The following is a 19,138-nucleotide window of genomic DNA, read 5'->3' as shown; positions in this document are numbered from 1 at the left end:
GGTGAGAATCAAACTGGAAGTTGATAGGCCAGAGAAGAAAAATCTCATCTACCCCAGAATGACCTAAATCCTGAAGACTAATAATAGTCTTAGGAAAGTAAGGATTATAGGAACCTCCAGGGCTATCCGATGTTCATTTGGAAGGAAGATATTGGGTTGGAATTCTGTTTGAGTAAACAGAACAAAAGTTTAGTAGACCGTGATTCAACCTGTAACAAGTTTTGTATCTCTGCCTTTGACGAATCTGGGTTGTTGTTGTTTTTTTTCTTGTCTGATAAAACAGATGGCCAGAGGACAGTCTCAGGCGCTCCATGATTTGTGTCCTCATAGCCAGAAGGTTCTCCTGGATTAGAAGATTAATAAGCAAAACATCTGGCATTCTTAATGAGACTGTTTGCCATAACCATCTCACTGTTTTCTCCCTAGGCAATCTCAGAACTGGTCAGCCCAGACATCTTCATGCAATCTCACTCAGAAAATGCAATTTCGGTCAAAGAAATCGTTACTGAGATCGAATCCATCAGTCAAGGAGTCGGACAGATTCAACTGAAAGGAGACCTCCTATCTAACCCATGCCACACACCAAAGAAGCACACTATCCATGAGCTACCCCTTGAAAGGGCCCATGCCCTAGAGAACAGACCTGGAAATCTGGAGCAGAGTGAGGGTTCCTACGCAGCCCAACTTGAACTCGCCAAAGACTCAGGGAAGTGGGACCTTGAAGGCTGCCTGACGACACACTCATCCACCACAGAATTAGAAGAAGAGGAACCAGCTGAGGAGGAACAAGAGCTCTGGGGCCCAGGAATGCACCCAGGTGCCAAGTGGTGCCCTGGGTCTGTGAGGCGAGCCACCTTGGAGTTTGAAGAGCGCTTGCGACAAGAGCAAGAGCACCACGGTGCTGCCCCTGGTTGTACCTCATTGTCTGTTCGCAAGAATTCCAAGAATGATTCTTCTGTAGCAGACCCAGCACCAAAAGGGAAAAGTGATGAAGCTACCCTTGAACATTCTTTTATCCCCAAGGAACCAGAGATTAACAAGTGCAAAGGGAAATGCGGTGGGTCTGAAACTGGTTCACTACCCCATTCTGAGCAAAATTCCATTGTTCTAGCACCTGAGCTACTGGTGTTTCAGGAGCGCCCGGGGTCAGATACTAGAACAAACCAGGAAGGAGTCCTGAGGGAGCAGAGGACTGTGGTTTCATGCCAGGGATCAGAGACACAGGCGGTCCTTCTTTCCCTTCCCAAGAAGGTGGAAATCATGGAGTCTACCCACACAGTTACACCCCCTGATCACCCTGGGCTGGGGGGTGAAAGAGCCACCAGCAAAAAGAGTGGGGAGCAAGGGCTGAGGAAAGTGAAAGTGGAGGACTCCATCACCATCCTCTGTGCACTGGATGAAAATCTGAACAGGACCCTGGGCCCCGCCCAGGCTCCTCTGCACCCCAACGTGCTACCTCTGTCTCATTCTTCCCCTCCTGAGCACGACAGCCCCACCGACATGACCTCTACCCTGGGCAGCCCTGAGGACTGGGACAACAGCCTGTCAACAGCCCCAGACACAGGAGTGCCTTCTGTCAGTCACACAACCCACGTACCATCTGCCAACTTGGATTATGCACCTCCCCAGACCGTTGTTCACCTGGAAGGCTTCACAGAGCAAACCAGCACCACAGACAATGAGCCCTCATCAGAGCAGGGTAGCTGGGAAGAAAGTCAGGAGGGCCCCTTTTCTGGTGGCAGTGAAGTGCTGTCCAAGGACTCACAGCTAACCAGCAAAGACCCAGGCAAACTCGATGACAGTAGTGGGGGGTTACAAGAAAAACTGGACCCATTTCTCATAGCCTGTCAACTCCCACATAGCTCTAGTAGTGACAATATAAAGGGTCTCAGCAATAGCCCCAGTGTGGTGAAGGAGCGCACTAAAGAAATCGAGTCCCGAGCGATTTGCCAGGGAGGGCTCACCCAACCATCCCAAATGAGGCATTCGGCTTCCCTTGCCAAGTTAGGTTACTTGGACCTCTGTAAAAACTGTTTATCGGAGAGAGAGCCTGTCTCCTCTGATCCCCCTCATCTCAAACTGCTCCAGCCCTTCTTCAGAACGGATGCAGGCATGCATGCCATGGAGGCCCAGGAGCCCTCAGAAAGCCCAGATGCCCCCCAGAACCTAGAGCCCACCAAGTATTTTATAGAGCAACTCAGAACAACAGAGTGTATTGCGCAGAGCAAGCCAGTGGAGAAGCCCATTGTACAGTATGCCAAAGAATTTGGTTACAGTCAGCAGTGTTCGCTCCCCAGGGCAGGCCCTGAGTTGACTAGTTCTGAAGGAGGCCTGCCTTTGCTCCAATCCCAGGGACTGCAGTATGCGGGTCCGGCTCCAGGGCTGGCTGTGGCGCCCCGTCAGCAGCACGGCAGAACTCACCCCCTTAGGAGACTGAAAAAAGCAAACGACAAAAAACGGACAAGCAACCCCTTCTATAATACCATGTGATTCTGAGCCTACACATGGAACTTTCTAAAAGAAATGTTTATAAAAGGGGCAGGTGTAATATGTAAGGAACATGCACTTTATTGGTTAATTTTATAATATTTTGGTCATTTTACTGTTCCTGGCGCATGCAGGGTTTGGGTTTTTTTCTCTGTGTATGTGTGTGAGAGAGAGAAAGATTGATTTGGACAACTAGACCATTTTTATCATTTTTTATTTTTAGAAAATTCAAACCTCAAAAAATACTCATTTTCAAAGAGCACCTTTATCAAAGGCAAATTGCTGTTTTTCAATCAGCTCCCCTCTGAGAAAAAAGCATGCCTGCTTGCTTAAGGAAGGAAACAGATGGGGAGGATGGAGATGAAGCTGGAAATCGGAAATGCTCCCCTGGGCCTGTGTGATGATGGTTTGGGCTTCAGACCTGATGCATAGGATTGGACTGAAGGGCAGCCACACGTCCATGTGCTCTCATCCTTGGGCCCCAGCCCACTGAGAGTTCCCCAAGTGGGCTGATTCTGCTTTGCTTTCAAAGGGGGGTCTTCCAGAAACCACTTCTGAATTCCAGAGTATATCATTACCAAAAGGCATGATAATGGCTGGCTTTGTAAACTTACCAAGCAAATAGTTTTTTTTCCCCCAAGCACATAATTTTTAAATTAAAAGAGAACCCCAAATGAAATCTTGAGAGATTCTGTGTAGAAGAAAGTATAGGAGGAGGTGGAAGCAAAGTGTGCAGAGGCTGCGGCACAGTATCTTCCAGGTCAATGGGCTGCACATAGGCGGTTATCCTGGCCCTCCCTGCCAGGAAATGTGCTCTGCAACATCCTCTCAACAAAAACATAATAGGGACAAGTTTGAAAAACAGCAATTGAAAGTCAGTGTGTTCTTGTAAAAATGAATACATCCGTAGGGTTTTAACACTTCCATTACTTGAATAATTCTGTGGGCCTTCTGAGTTTAATGGCCATTTTTTTTTCCAATTTACTTTCCTTCCTCATGCTGTTTCTCCCAGTGCTGCCTTTTTTTTTTTATTTCATAGATGATATTTAAATTGTTACGTTACCTATGTATAACCTCCGTTGAACGCAGTTTTCTTATCGATGTTATCACCGTTAACACTTGACATGGGTTTTTTTTTCTCCTTTTCCTGGAAGATTTGTCATTTCTCTACTTTATACACAGTATTTATGTACATAATGTTGTCATTTCCTTACAGTGTTTTGTTGTTGATGTCGTAGGGTCTTTTTGATTTAATCTTTTTAAGAAAGAGTAAAGCTGCAACTGGAGAAAACACATACCACAGAAATAAAGCTGATGGGTATTGGTAGGAATCTGCAGAGTCTATTGATGGTGGTTGTAATCATTTAAATGGAGACTTCTGATCGCCAGCTCCTGCCAAGTTATGTTTTAGTAACTTCCTCCTTGGAGAAACTCCTTCAGGCTCCCATAGGTCACATTTTGACTGAGAGCTGAATTCTCTTTGAGGCTGAAATCCCAGCGGGTTATTTGCCAGTAGCTGAGCCACAGCCAGGGAGTGTGTATGAGTGTTCCTGCTGCCCAGGGTGGAAGTTTCTAATGCTAAGGGCAGGCACCCATTACGACTCCAGTGCCATTACAACTTTAGGATGCTGTTGCTTTGCTGCTTTCGTGGAGATGCCTAACACAGGAGCACTTGCCATAAACAAGCCAGTTTGAGCTTCTTACAGAAAACATTCAGCCTGGAATGAAACACCTGTAGCTCATCAAAACTGAAGAGGTTTGCAGATTTGCTTCCTGGTGCTTCGGTGGATGTCCACATTGCTAAGAGATTGACCGAGTACAGCCTTGGGCTTTGGTATTTGGCTCATCCCGGCACTGAGAGGAAAAGACAGATGCCCAGACTGTCGAGGGGATATCAAAGGCCAGAGTTTGGTGGGAGCAGATAGTAGGGTGACCTGCAGGAGAGAGGAAAGGTGGACTGAGGCCATTCATAGGTGCTCCAGGGGAGCTGTGAATCCAGTTCTTGTGTGGAAGCTACAGTTGGGTCTCACATCACTGCTGGGAGGTAGATTGGACAGAAACCTCCTGCTCTTAGTGTCTCTATGATGTAGTAATTACACGTACTTGTGCTGTCCTTAAACAGTTCCCTTAAATGTTTAAATATATCCTCCACATGGCTTTGTGGTTCCTGGATATTTAATGTGCTGTAAAGTGTTTGGGTTTAGGTGGTATTTGTATCAATGTGAAGAGGCTCGCAAGACAGGGTTATGAATTTCCAGGGCTCATATCTAAATGGCCCTGTCTTGTTGAGGCAGTTCCATCACCCTCGTTATGATAGGAAAAGGACAGGAAGTTGTGGCAGGGTTGGGGAGAAGGATTTGCATGGAGGTGAAGACAGTAATGATGCAATGATGACCTCCCTCACATTAAGTACAAGCAGGATCGACAGTATTGCCCTGTTCTCTCTCGTCCCCGCAACTGCGGTTAATACTGCATTAAATAACAACAGAGATGGGGAGGAGATCCTCTAATGCTGTGAAGAAAACTTTTTTTTTTTAAGAAAAAGGAGAAAGGAAATAGTCTTGGTCTGCCTTCCTTTTTTTGAATTACATTTTTTGTTACCATTTAATTTGCCCACTTAAATAAACATCCTCTACATGGGGTCTGTAATTCAACCATGCCATATAGGGTTTTGCCAGCCCTTTCAAACTCCCACAACTGAGTGTTCTTATTTGCATAGCTGAGCGATGTCCAGGGAAAATACATGATAAGCTATCAAGGACTTTTCAGACTTTCTTCTCTTCAAACTTTTTGATAATCCTGGGTGGTTTATTTCCCTTTTCTGTTCATGGAAAACTCAGATACAGAACAGCAGGTCTAGTAGGTTGACAGAGGTGAATAGGAAAAGTCTTGACCTCTTGCTCCATGCCTCTCTTTTGAAAACCACCATAGTCTGACTCTCAGTTACTCTGGAGGAGAGAGAGAGAAATGTGTGTATGTGTGTGCACACGCACGTGCATACACCTGCACATGCAAATACAAAGTAACGTTTTGGTGCATGGGGTAGAAACCCCAGGAGCACACAACTTTTGAGCTGTAATCTAGAGGGTTACCTGGTCATTAGGAAGGAGAGAAACCCCAACCCTTTCTTGATTTCAGAAACACTTAGGTGTAGTGTATACTAGAGTAGACCTGTAGTACTATAGTGTAGTAATATTCATCTCTCATTTTGGTTGCCTTTCAGATTCGTAATGCTTGGGATCATTCTTAGCATCCCAACCTCTTAAGGCTCTCTATCTAGCAGTTTCCTGGTTCTGTACCTTTATCCCGGCTCTTTCTCATTTGGGGAACTACCAAGAGCTCCAAGGACGGCCTGAGAATGATAGCCCAGGCTCTGAGGTCCCCTCCTGCTAAAGGGGCCCAGACAAATACTTTTGGAGAGACCTGAAGTTTCTGAGACATAGCAGCTCACAAAAATCTTCACCTATTCCATCTGAGAATTTCAGTTTTAAAGCAATCCAGGCATGTTTGGTAAAGATGTTTTCGTGGGAGTTTTTTCTTTTAAAAAAGAAAGCATTATTGTGAAGAGAGTCACTTTTAAGGGCATTTTAAAATTTTTAAATCCATTCTTAGGCTCTTTTTGAAAACTATTTGTGGATACTTTGTTTACATTGTGATAATTAAAACGTGCATCATCTTGACAGCCACTGAGTCCCCTCGTCCAGGCACCCAGCCCCGGCTGTCCTGTGAGTCCTCAAACAGAGCAGGGCCACTGTGGCCAGCCCTCAGGGGTGAATGAGGAGGACCTGGAGCTGACTCCCATCTGTCCTGCACTCCTGTTCAGCACTCTGTGTGGAAATAGCCCTTTCCTCAGTCAGTGATGGCGTGTCTTACAGTGATGGTTATAATGGTGAATGGCTAGTGTCATTTTTGTCTAATTTTGTTTTGCTTTTTGATGGTAGATGAAATTTTAGCTCTTTCAGCACCAATGCAACTTGAAGGTATCTTGGACTTTGTTTTCCCTTCCAGACTAGAAGATCAAGGCATATATTAGGCATAAATGTACTTGCTGCCTCAACTCTTCTGACACTCATATTAGGAAAAAGCCCACCCCCAAAGCAGGATGCTGCATGCTCCTCACTCCTGTTCCAGGGCTTTGAGGTCCCTTGATGCCATGAAGAGCTATTGCAAGGTGCTTCTGTACTTTTCCAGCCTGGAAGTGGAGGGTGACCGGGCCTGGCTCTTGCTATGAAAAGAAAACCAGCCTCATTTTCTCAGTGCCCCAGAGATCAGGACAGGATTTCTAAACTAGAGTCATCCATTAGCTTGAAGATGCCTCAAAGGGTCTATGACTAGTGCTAGTCATCTGTGTCCTCACAGCGACACTGGTGGCAGCATCCTCCGTGCACATGCAGAGCTAATACCCAGGGCTTAATTGAAGCTGATGACTCAATCTGGAAACTGGGTAACTGGCCCTGAAATGATTCTCAGTCAACAGGCCTGCAGGCAATTGTTTGGTTTTTCTGTTTTGGGGGGGTTTTGGTTTGCCTGGCATAGCTTAAGGTGCCTTTTATTTTTTTTTCTTCCTACTTTATTTCATAGGACTTGTTCTAAATGTAGAACGCAAGTCCAAAAGACTCCCACTGACTGTTAACTTTGCCCCAGGCCAGTCCCAAACTTTTATGCTCACATTTTATTAAATAAAGCAGGTGCTCCCTGGAATCTCTGGGACCTTTTTGAGGCATTTGAAGCAGAATATAGAGTGGTCTCATCTCCTTCCTTAATCTTCCTGGTGGTTGGGATGTTCCACTTGTATTATAGATTTTTTTTATTACTGATGTGCTCTGCTGTTTTTAAATGTGAACTTGTGCGCAAATGTGCAGATTCAATGTTCTTGTTACAGATTAAATAAATTTTTATTTTGAAGATGAAACGTGTATTTGATAAAGTGCCACAAAAGGGGGGCGATGCTGAGAAGGTGGAGGGATTGGAAGAGAACACTGATGAGCAATGCAGCACATGAAACACTTCTCATTGATCTCTGTCATGTACATCCTTAAGAGTTAGCTGAGCTCTGGGAAGAAGTACAACTTTCTACCTCCCAGAAAATAAAGACTGAATGGGAAATAGGATCACTAAAGATTATTTCAGACTTTGTGGCTCCAACCAAGTGACCAAGCTGGGAACCTGCCTGGTCAAAGAAGCTCTTGCCAAAGCCACCACCTGGATGTTAGGAGAATGAATAAGCAAAGGGACCAAAAGTCCTCTGCCGTGTGTGGTACAGAGTGACTGCTCTGGGACAGCTGCTGTGACCTGCCCCAACAGGGACTAGATTTATTGGGTGGCTGACCTCTCTGGACATTTGTGAGATAGAGCTCACAAGCTCCCAGCGCAAGCCACCTCAGCTCACTGATTTCTAAAGAAGTAAAAACTTTTTAACCCTCTCTTGCTATTAGAAGAGAAGCATTGGATGTCAATGGTGGAAGAAGGGAAATCAGATCAACAGGCAGTTCTCTAAAACAGGCTGGGTCTGGAAGGGAGAGGCTCTCCAATTCTCCCACTCCTCCACAGACCCATCATGAGATATTTAGTGGTACCATTCATCACATACAAGGCATCACTATTACCTAGGGAAAGCTCAGTTTCCAAATTGCTAACAAAACAATGTACTGACGTTTCCAGAGAAAATACTGCCTCAGGGGCACCTGGGTGGCTCAGTTGGTGAAGTGTTTGCCTTCAGCTCAGGTCATGATCCCAGGGTTCTGGGATCGAGCCCCACATTAGACTCCCGGCTCAATGGGGAACTGCTTCTACCTCTCTGCCTGCTGCTCCCCCCGCTTGTGCTCTCTCTCTCTCTCTGTCTAATAAATAAAATCTTTTAAAAAAATACTAAAATACTGCCTTAAACTAAAGTTAAGCCTGCCTGCTACATTCTGAATTATCCAAATCAAGTAGGAGGGGCACATCACTGGTCTCTGGCTAAAGTGCCAGTGCATGATGGTGAAGGCAAGGTCATTTTACAAAATTTTCTACGGGTGCCTGGCGTCACTGACTAGATAAGCTCAGTCTGTATGGCCAAAGCAAATAGGGTCTAAGTTGCCAGGCCACCTCTTCCAGAAAAAGACTTTATGAAAGATTAAATCCATGCCTGTCTTCTACAGATTGTAGTTCAAAACCCCGCTAATAATTCAATTGGTTAACCACACAGGAAAGCACCAAGCCCAAATGGCTTCTTCCCCTGATTAGTTCTTTATGCCTTGGATCTGCCTGCCCACTCTCTGCCAAGCTTTGGCAGCCAGAAGAAAGCTAGAGGGCAGGGCTGAGGCATTCCTGGTCCAAGTATTACCTGTGAATCCCTGCTCTTGTACCTGGAGAGCACCCTTCTTCTCAGATGACAGAACCAAAGGCAGGGTGGATTAAAGGATTCCTACTTCCTAGTTTCAGACTCTTGCCTCTAGACTAGAAGGCTCTTTAAAGAGGAGAAAAAGCAAGGGAGAAAGAAAAGGTAGGAGGCAGCATGTCAAACTCCTTGTCTGCCAACAGGTGGTGCAGAGTCGGAAAGAAACTGACCCAGGCCTCTCCTGTTCTTTACAGCTCAGAGAACTGCAAAACTGAGGTGATTGAGCCAGAGCTGGAACTCCAGTTTTCTAATTAGTCCAAGCATTCTTTCCTCTGTGCCACAAAAAGTAAATCTCAGTATCAGCATTTATGAGATAAGGTGGCACTATCCTTCAAGAGACAGAAATGCATGGTACTGAAAAGCATGGACCCAGGTGCTGGACCCCTGGATAAGTCTCAGCTCCACCAACTACCAGTTGAGTGATGGGTAAGCTACTTAATCTCTCTGTGCCTTGGTTTCCTCACCTATAAAATAGGGATAATAATAGCTAATAAGAAGGCTATTATCAGAATGGAATTAATATGTGTAAAGCCCTTAGAACAGTGTCTGACACAATAACTACGAGCTATTGTTATTAAGGAGCAACTGAGTCACTCAGATCTTTCCCTCCTAATCATGTGCCTGGAATCTTTAGATGAAAGGGAAATTCATCTACCCTTATGGCCCTCCCTGCCATAAACTATTTCTGGAGCACCCGTAACAGTTTCTGATTCTGTTCCCCTACAAGCCACTGGATACTTGGACTCTTTCTGAGAAGGAGCCTTGTATGGGCTACCACCTGCCATCTCCTTTACTCCCAATGCTAATCTCTGCCCTCTGGAAGGCCATTCCATTGATTCCCAGGTGTGCTTTGGAGAATTGGAGGTAATAACTAGCCTCATGCTGTCCTCCAGGGCCAGATGATCCAAAGCAAGAAATCGATGAGTGCTGGGTGCACAGCAGCTTTCAGGGACGAGCGGTTCTTCACTGGCTGTATTTTGACAGGTTTCTTTTTATTTCCTCCTTAGCCTTGATGGATACTCAGATCTGTGGGTTTCAGGGGGAATGAATGAGGGCTGGGACTTCCCTGGAACACAGCTGGGCATCAATTCAAACAAGTCCCAGAAGACTTAGGAGTCAGGCTGGTCATCTAAAATTTGATTACTGGGGCTCCCGGGTGGCTCAGTAGGTTAAGTATCAGCCTTTAGCTCAGGTCATGATCTGAGGTCCTGAGTTGGAGCCCAGCCACCAACTGACTCCCCTCTCAGCAGGGGGGCTGCTTCTCCCTCTGCCCCTCACCCTGCTCATGTTCTCACCCTCATTCTCTCCCTCAAATGAATGAATACAATCCTTCTTTAAGTAGGGACGTCTGGGTGGCTCAGCGGTTTAGTGCCTGCCTTCAGCCCAGGTCGTGATCCCAGGGGTCCTGGAATCGAGTCCCACATCGGGCTCCCTGCGTGGAGCCTGCTTCTCCCTGTGCCTTTGTCTCTGCTTCTCTCTCTCTCTTCTCTCTCTCTCTTCTCTCTCTCTCTCTCTCTGTGTGTGTCTCATGAATAAATAAATTTTTAAAAATCTTTTTTAATAAATAAAAAATAAAATAAAACGTGACTGCCAAAGGCCTGTGGCAGCTGCTTCGCCTTGATGTGGTGTCTCCCCACGGGGTCGAGGTGGATTCACTTCCCCATCTTTGGGCTGCCTTTCTGCCGGGCTCCACGGAATCCTCTCTAACCGGGCGAAAGGCCTAGTTACAGTGCCAACGTGTTAGGTTCTCAAGTGGTCGCTATGGCCACTTACAACAACAGTAACAGCGACATTCACAGCGCCTGTCGGGTACACTGGAGCAGCCCTGGCTCGGCCCTCACTCCAGGGCACCTTTCCGGAGCCTGTCCCCGGGAGGGTCCGGACGTGCAGGCCCGCAGCCGAGGCCCGCCAGCCGGCACAGGCTAAATTCGGCGTGCGATTGCGGCAGGAAGGCGGCGCGAAGGCACCTGACCTTGCGCGCTGCCGGCCCTCCCTGCCGGAGCCCCGCCGGGTGCGGGAACCCGGGTCTGCCCGGCCTGCCCGGGAGCACCGAGGGCGGGGAAGGAGGCGCGCAGCCCGCCGGACACACTCCACCACCTGACGGCTTTCCGGGGCCGGCGGCCGCGCTGCGCGGGCTGCGGCGCTCGACTTTCCCGCCGCTGGAGGGGCGGGGCCACAGCGGCCCCGCCCCGGCCCCGGCCCCGGCCCCGGCCCCGCCCCCGCAGGTTGATGGCAGCGGCAGCTGGGACTGCAGCGACGCCGGGCCCGGAGAGCCGCGAGCAGCGGCCCGAGCGCGCAGAGGAACACCCGGGCCCCAGACGCCGCGGACACCCGGAGGGGAGGTTCCGGCATCCCGACTCCCTCGGCCCCAGCGCGCACCGAGCCCCTCTGCAGAGGAGCCGCAGCGCGAGCGCCCCTCGCCCACTCAGGACCAGGTACCCCCTGCCCCCTGCCCCCACCGCAGCCACCCAGCGGGCGGGGGCTCTAGAAGTGGCTGAGATCTGCGCCCCCTCCCCCGCGCCGCCAAATTCGGTCCCGGGCGGGGCGGACTTGGTGTCTATATTTGGCCGGACAGCGGCCCGCGCGCCTGCACTGCACCGACACCTCGCTTCCTAAGAACGCAGTGCCGGGGCTGGAAGCCGAGGGGGTGCGGGGAGGCCCGGGCCTCAGGCCTGGGGCCGCAGGAGCGGCGTGAAGGGCACAAGGATGCCCGGGGCTGGGGAGGGGCAGGAGTCAGGGGATGGGGTTTGGAAGAGCTCGATGAGTCCCCTGGGGAAGAGCACAGCAGAGACCCCAGCTGAAGAAAAAGCACTTCACCCTCCCCACTCCTGCAAATCTGGCCCTAGCCCCGCGGGGTTGAGGACCCCACCCTGGGAGAGTTCAACAGGAGAGAGGACCCACAGGAGAAGCGAGACCCATGTATGGTAGGCAAAAGCCAGACCATGGTCAGGACCTCACGGAGAAGAAAAGAGTGGAAAGAGGAGAGATCCACCTTACATTGTGTTCCCCAACAGGATGCGAGGAAATTGATGAAAACAGCAGGAAAGACTCAAGTTAGCTGACAGGAGGAACTTCTCCTTAGCAAAATTTTAGAAGAAGACAAAAGCCCATCTGCCTGAACTATGTTAGAGACACAGAGTTGAGGACCTTGGGGGTGTTGTAGTCTTAGCCCCATAGCTGGCGTCGAGCCAAGATCCCACAACCAAGGCCTCTGATTCTGGACAAGGTGCTGCTGGGAGATAAACCACTTCCTGAAGAGATGCTCATCCACGGATGGCAGCAGGAGGGCAGCCTGGCATTGAGGCTCCTCCCAAAACCACTTCACTTGCAGGAAGCTTTCAGGCCCAGTCAAACTCCACTGTCCCCTGCCTGGGTCTCAAAGGAGAAGTCAGGCCCCAAATCCTAACCCCTTGAATTAAGCAGCACTTTATAGGCAGCAAAGACCCTTCCCATAGTTTAATCACCTGGAAGAGAGCTCCCTGCTTCTAGGATCTGACTCGTAGCCAGTAATCCTTCTCACTCGTCACCCCCCTTCCTGCTCTTCCTCCCTCCCACAGCTCACAGGACTCAAGACCAAAGGCATTTCTGGGCACTGAGATCCTCCATTTCCACCCACAGCCATGAGCCGACGTGTGGTTCGGCAGAGCAAGTTCCGCCATGTGTTTGGGCAGGCCGCAAAGGCTGACCAGTCCTACGAGGACATCCGGGTGTCCAAGGTCACATGGGACAGCTCCTTCTGTGCGGTCAACCCCAAATTCCTGGCCATTATTGTGGAGGCTGGGGGTGGAGGTGCCTTCATTGTCCTGCCTCTGGCCAAGGTGAGGGATGAGGGGAAGAAAGCACGTGGGAAGATGCTGGCTGTGGCCCCTGGGGACTCCTTCTACAGTCAGGAGGGCAGCTTGTATCCATCGGCTGCTCCCTGTTCCCCAGGCCCTTGGGGACCAACTCAGAGGCTCCCTCACCCCCCCGAGAACAGCAGCATCACAGCAGCCTGCACCCACTCATAGCCCACCCCCTTCTCTGTGCAGCCCCCTGTTCCCAGCAGGGTCCAGAAGGCTATTGTGGAGATAGCTGGGAAGCAGTAGAGCCAGGACCTGACCCAGATTCTGTTCCTGTCTCTCCTAGTGTCACACCACCTCATGTTTTGGGTGTGGGATCTTTCTCCCCAGTGCAGGGTGACCATTTGATCAAATCATACCCCAGAGCAGCACACCCAGGACAGGATCAAGGTCTTTGCAAATAGTCCCTGGTCACCTCCCCACTATGGTTCTTATAGTGAGATAGAATGAAAACAAAGGGCAGAGGGACATAACACATAAGGCCAGACCACTTCCTACCCCAGGGATGGGGGCCAGGCAAGTACTGCCACCTTTGCTGAGTAACCTCAAGCCCCTTGGAAATCTGCACCCCCCAGGATGGCCACTCCAAGTCATGACCTTGATCTGGCCCCCACACCTTGTTAAGGGAGACCCTGCAGGTGGCAGGGTCAGGAAAAGGCCTGACAATAGCCAGTGACTCATTCAGGGACAATGCAGACATCATCCAAGGACACCATCCCCAGGGCTCAAATTTCAGCTGGAGCCACCTCCTCACCCAGTACAACTGCCATTCCAATGCCACATGGCCACCCCTCTCCCCTACTGCCTGGTCTGGACTGATGCCAGCCCCTGCAAAGGCCTCAGAGACCCCATAAAAAGCCCATAAAGACCAAAAGTAGATGAGCCCCAGCTTAGGTTGGGAACCTGCTGCTGGTGGTTCCAAGGTCAAGGGGGAGTTCTGCCAAGGGTGACTGGGAAAGGGCTGTTGGCCACTGCATTGCATATTACCTCATCTTGACCTCTTCTACCAGGGGCTTCCTACAGACGTCCTAACTGGGGGGACAGGCCCAAGAATAGCCTTCTCCAAGTAGGTATTTTTTGCAAGAGCACTGGGCTGAGAATTCAGGTCTTGGCTCAACCCGTATCTTGCTCTGGGTCTTTCGCTAAGTCATTACCTCTCTTGTGTCTGATCCCCTGATGTTAAATACTTCAACTCTCTTTGCCTTCAGTGAAATACAGGAAGTAGTTGGATGCGGTTGGAGGTGCAGAAAAGGGGTTTGCAAAGAGAAAATAGGTGATAGAGTATTGAGATGTAAACAGGTCCATTGCCCCCAAAAAACACACAGGAAATTGACCCTACAGCTCCCTCTCTGACCCCTCCAGACAGGACGAGTGGATAAGAACTACCCACTGGTCACTGGGCACACTGCTCCTGTGCTGGACATTGACTGGTGCCCACACAATGACAACGTCATTGCCAGTGCCTCAGATGACACCACGGTCATGGTAGGAGCCAAATGGATGCTGCGGGGCAGGGGAAGGGGGGGAGGCCCGTCTCACCTGTGCTAGGGAAGGCGGAAAAAGAGGTGCCCTAGCCCTGCTCTGCCCAGCTCCCAGGCTATATTTAGCCACATGCCCACCCTTTCCCAGGATGCACTTCTTAGGACTAATTATAGCCATGGCCAACTTGAGGCCTGAAGAGCAAGGGGCAGTGCTCTGAAGTCTCCCTGCTGGGGTGCATAGAGAGGTCTCTGGAGAGCTGGCACTGCCCCCTCCTGGCTCCCAGCTGCTTCTGCCCTTCACAGACATCATTACATCCTGCCCTGCATTTGACCCTTACCACTCAAGAGAGCCGGTAGGGGTGGGCAGTAGGGAGGGCAAAATTGGGGAGGAGTGGAGGGACAAAGCAGGCTACTCATTCCACTCACCCTATGCCTTTTCCTCCCTCCCAGGTGTGGCAAATTCCAGATTATACTCCCGTGCGCAACATTACAGAACCCATCATTACACTCGAGGGCCACTCCAAACGTGTGGGCATCCTCTCCTGGCACCCCACTGCCCGGAATGTCCTGCTCAGTGCAGGTCTGGGGGCCTAGGGAGGGGTCCCTACTGTAGATGCGGGGTGGGGGGCGGTGGGCAAGGCAGGACCCAAGTAACAGTGACTGGCTGCTCGGAGCAGGTGGTGACAATGTGATCATCATCTGGAATGTGGGCACCGGGGAGGTGCTCCTGAGCCTAGACGACCTGCACCCGGACGTCATCCACAGCGTGTGCTGGAACAGCAACGGTAGCCTGCTGGCCACCACCTGCAAGGACAAGACGCTGCGCATTATCGACCCCCGCAAGGGCCAGGTGGTGGCGGTGAGTAAGCTTGGCTCGGCCATTCCCCAACCCTTACCCCAGGGACCAACTATCAGGCCCTCCCCCCTCCACCCCCCCCCCCCCCCCCGTACCCTCGATCCTGGATCCTCGGAATCTCTAGTCCCAGCTCTCGCCTCCCCCGCCCCAACCCGAGGCCACCCCCAAGCCCCACTTAAGCCCACAATTTTCTGCCCCGCTCCTGTTCCCTCCGTCTCCCTCCATCCCAGAAGCTCAGAGCAGTGCTCTGCGAGTTGTAACTGAGCAGGGGAGAAGCCGCAAGCTCTGTCCTTCCACCAGAACCTGCATGAAACCTCCCGGACCCCTCTCCTCTTCGCCGGCCGGCACCCAGCGCCGTCTTCCAGGGTCTGGGGCCCCCCGACAGCGGCTCTCCGGCGGGCCCCTTTCTGCCCTAGTGGACCCGCCGGGCGAGGGGACAGGGGGCAGCCCTCGCGCCCCGCTAGTCCTAGCTCGGTGCCCTGGGGGGCGGCGGCACCCGCCTCGCCAGCCTCACTCCAGCGCGGGGCGCGGGGCACGTGCTCGTCTGCGCCGGGAGCGCGCGGCGGGCGCGGCCGGGGTGGCGGCGGGGGCGGGCCGGCGGGCGCTCTAACCCACTAACCCCGCGAGCAGGAGCGAGCCCGGCCTCACGAGGGCGCCCGCCCGCTGCGGGCCGTCTTCACTGCAGACGGGAAGCTACTCAGCACCGGCTTCAGCAGGATGAGTGAGCGGCAACTCGCGCTCTGGGACCCGGTAGGCCAGGCCGCGCTGGGCGCGCGCGCTCGCTCCCTCGGGGGCTCCACGAGCGCCCTCCCAGGCCGCGGCCCGTGCGCGAGAAGGCGGAAGCGGCGCGAGGAGCTCCCGACCGGGAGAAGCCTCGCCGCGACCCCGGGGAGCCGGCGGACTTCCCTTGCTCTAGGGCCCCGCCTCCGAGCGCGCCTGAGGGTCGGGATCGGCCGAGAGGCGCGCGCCTCCCGCTCCCTCCCGGCCTGGGCGCCAGCCGGGGCCCCCCCGAGGAAGCTGAGTAGTTAGGCCCCCTTCTGTCTCCAGCCCCCTCATCCCACCTCCCCGGCTCTCCCCCGCCAAAGTCAGCAAGCCGGTCGCTCGTCCCTCCAAGCTCCCCCAGGCAGGCAGCTGGGTGACGCCTCTCCCTGTCTCCCCCTCCCCCCAGGAGAGGTTTGCGGCCCACGAGGGAATGAGGCCCATGCGGGCCGTCTTCACGCGCCAGGGTCATATCTTCACCACGGGCTTCACCCGCATGAGCCAGCGAGAGCTGGGCCTGTGGGACCCGGTAACGCAGCTGGAAGCTTGGGGTGTGTGCCCCGGGGACTGGCATCACGGGAGAGGGGCCAGGCGCCCCCCACCCGCAGGGCATGCCCACCTGGACTGGGCTGGAGGCTGCTGCCCCCTTTGCAGCGCCTGCCATCCCCACACCCACCCCTCTGCCCAGTTTTGCTGCGTCGCCTGAAGGAGCCCAGGCTGGCACCCCCACCTGGTGATGCCGAGTCCCTGGGGGTGGTTTGCGGTGACTGCATGCGGCGGCGCAGGGGCCAGATGTGCCGGCGGGCGGGGCACTGGGAGTGATGTGTCCGTGGGCGGGACGTGCGGCTCGGTTCACCAGAGCTGCCCTGGGAACGCATGGGCTGTGGAGCGGGTAGGAAGTGTAAAGGGGCTTCAGGGGATCCAGAAGTGGCACGGTGGCTGGGACAGAGCTGGTCACGCCTCCTGTGCCCGGGCAGAACAACTTCGAGGAGCCAGTGGCACTGCAGGAGATGGACACAAGCAACGGGGTCCTACTGCCCTTCTATGATCCCGACTCTAGCATCGTCTACCTATGCGGCAAGGTACTTGGACCCGGGAGGAGTGGCAGGGGCTGGACGGACCTGTCGGAGGGCCCCGCCTGGGTGCGTCTCCGAACCCACTGGTTTTGCAGGGCGACAGCAGCATTCGATACTTTGAGATTACGGACGAACCACCTTTCGTGCATTACCTGAACACCTTCAGCAGCAAGGAGCCTCAGAGGGGCATGGGTTTCATGCCCAAGCGGGGGCTGGAAGTCAGCAAGTGTGAGATCGCCCGGTCAGCAGCCTTTGCCTTTGTCTCTTGCATGTCTGTCCCCACTTGCCATCGGGGAAGACAGAGTCTTCTCCAATAGTATCATCTTTCAGAAGGAGTGGGGGTATTTTGCAGGGGGAAGAGAAGGAGGGGGCTGGGGGGTGTGTGTCAAACTGGCTTGTTTCGATGCCAGCCCCCAGCGTTCACTAGTGTAACATTCTCTAAACTTCAGTTTCCTCATCTGTAAAACGATGATAACCCCCCCCATCAGAAATGTTTTACCAACTGGATCAATAACGTGTTTTGAAGTGCAGTGCATGGTAGGGGCTCAGCAAGTGTTGGGTCTCCGACTTATTGGTCCCAGGCAGAAAAAGAGGTGGGAGCCGGCGGGGGTGCTGAATCCCGCTCCCTTGCAGGTTCTACAAGTTGCACGAAAGAAAATGTGAGCCCATCGTCATGACGGTGCCCCGCAAGGTGAGGGGGCCCGGAGAGGGGCTGGGCAGAGAGGGCTCCGAGGCCGAAGGGAGCGGAGCAACCCGGCCCTCTGCTAACGCTGGTCTTCCTGCCCCCTCCCCCCGCCCCCACAGTCAGACTTGTTCCAGGACGACCTATACCCAGATACTCCCGGCCCCGAGCCGGCCCTAGAAGCGGACGAATGGCTATCTGGCCAGGACGCCGAACCGGTGCTCATCTCGCTGAGGGACGGTTACGTGCCTCCCAAGCACCGCGAGCTCCGCGTCACCAAGCGCAATATCCTGGACGTGCGCCCCCCCTCTGGCCCCCGCCGCAGCCAGTCGGCCAGCGACGCCTCCCTGTCGGTGAGCTCCCGCTCTGCTCCACGCGGCCGGGCCCAACCCCCCTCCCCACCGCGGCCCCTTCGTGACAAAGCCTCTCCCGCCCTCCGCGCCCCAGCAGCAGCACACCCTGGAGACGCTGCTGGAGGAGATCAAGGCCCTGCGCGAGCAGGTGCAGGCCCAGGAGCAGCGCATCACGGCCCTGGAGAACATGCTGTGCGAGCTGGTGGACGGCACCGACTAGAGCGGCGCGCGCGGGGGACGCTCCGAGCCTGGGGGCGCGGCGGGGCGGGGAGCAGGACTCGGCCCCGCCCCGACTCTGGGTCCGGACTTCCGGACCCCGCCTCTCGGGGCGGGGGCTGGGGCGGAACTGGGCAGGGAACACCACCCCCTCGCGGGAGTCCTGGACGAATGGAGCGTCGCGAGGGCTCGCGTCCGCCTGGCACCCGCCGGGCTCCATGCCTCGTCCGGGACTCGGCAGGAGCTGGCCTCGGGAGCCCCGGGGTGACGGGGACCTCAGTGATGGTGCTGCACGGCGACGCGGTGTCCCCTCTGTCCCTCGCCCGGGGCAGGGGAAGTGCTTAGTATTCGCTCTATTCTTGGGGATATCGGGGCGCTTGGGCTTGACCTCAAAGGGGTGGCGATTGGACAGATCTCGCCAGACCGAACGGGGAGAGTTACAGGGCTTCCCCCTCTAATCAGCTCACTGGATTCCACTCCCCCAAGTGGGAAAGCGGACGGATGTCACCCCAGTTCTACAGACATACACACAACCCGTTGGCTGTAGAGCCGAACCCACGGCTACACCCAGCAGTCTAGGGCAGAGGGCTGTCTTCCTTCTTTTCACCCGCAGGGGAGAGGGCGGCTTCCTCACTGCACCCCCGCGGGAGAACTAATCAGAAAACTGGCATGGAAGCAGGTTCACACCCTTCTTCCCACCCCCCTCCCCCGCCCCCCACTGCCCCCAGCCCTCTGCTGTGTGTGGCCTTGACTCTAGGAGGAAAACAAGACTTACTGAATTTAATTCTTTTACTAATTGCTCAGTCTGTGCCTCCAGCATGCGTGGGGGTGAGGGGGCCAGACCCCCAACCTCTGCAAATGCTGTATCCCCAGGCTTGCAGGGGTGCTGACAAAGGCTCAGGACCCACCAGACATTCTCTTACCTCAGAGCCCTCCCCACACTGAGGTTCAGAAGGAACCCCCAAGCCGTAGGTGGGCGTTCTTTCCCAGTAAAGCCAGCTAGGAAAAGC

The 19,138-nt window shown here is 53.5% G+C and overlaps 2 protein-coding genes across 16 annotated transcripts in view; both read left to right on the top strand.

Annotated features, from left to right (window-relative positions):
* SSH2 (slingshot protein phosphatase 2) overlaps positions 1-7,399 on the top strand; it is a 238,819-nt gene extending 231,420 nt beyond the window's left edge. For 3 of the 5 annotated variants that reach the window (XM_025476266.3, XM_025476263.3, XM_025476265.3), the window contains one exon: positions 427-7,399. In XM_025476266.3, coding sequence (XP_025332051.1) covers positions 427-2,490 — 2,064 coding nt within the window. In that variant the 3' untranslated portion in view covers positions 2,491-7,399. The remainder of the gene's footprint in view (positions 1-426) is intronic. The other 2 variants (XR_003147115.2, XR_003147114.2) reach the window with 2 other exon arrangements.
* Positions 7,400-11,069: 3,670 nt separating this feature from the next.
* Positions 11,070-19,138, top strand: CORO6 (coronin 6). Of its 11 annotated transcripts, none has more exons than XM_025476275.3 (12): positions 11,070-11,301; positions 12,424-12,684; positions 14,068-14,190; positions 14,637-14,766; positions 14,864-15,045; positions 15,673-15,792; positions 16,211-16,330; positions 16,779-16,883; positions 16,973-17,118; positions 17,511-17,568; positions 17,682-17,912; positions 18,007-19,138. In XM_025476275.3, exons 2-12 carry the CDS (start codon positions 12,487-12,489, stop codon positions 18,130-18,132), a joined length of 1,539 nt encoding a protein of 512 aa, XP_025332060.1. In that variant the 5' UTR covers positions 11,070-11,301; positions 12,424-12,486; the 3' UTR covers positions 18,133-19,138. The 11 variants fall into 11 exon arrangements, with proteins under 11 accessions (XP_025332060.1, XP_025332061.1, XP_048970821.1 ...); XM_025476276.3 differs by having other exon boundaries at positions 11,076-11,301; positions 18,010-19,138; XM_049114863.1 differs by lacking the exon at positions 11,070-11,301 and adding an exon at positions 13,716-13,771 and having other exon boundaries at positions 12,443-12,684.

The sequence above is a fragment of the Canis lupus genome, chromosome 9 (assembly GCF_003254725.2).
Source record: "Canis lupus dingo isolate Sandy chromosome 9, ASM325472v2, whole genome shotgun sequence".
NCBI classification, from domain to species: domain Eukaryota; kingdom Metazoa; phylum Chordata; class Mammalia; order Carnivora; family Canidae; genus Canis; species Canis lupus.
The sequence above is the reverse complement of the archived record's forward strand: the minus strand, read 5'-3'. Positions and strand labels throughout refer to the sequence as shown.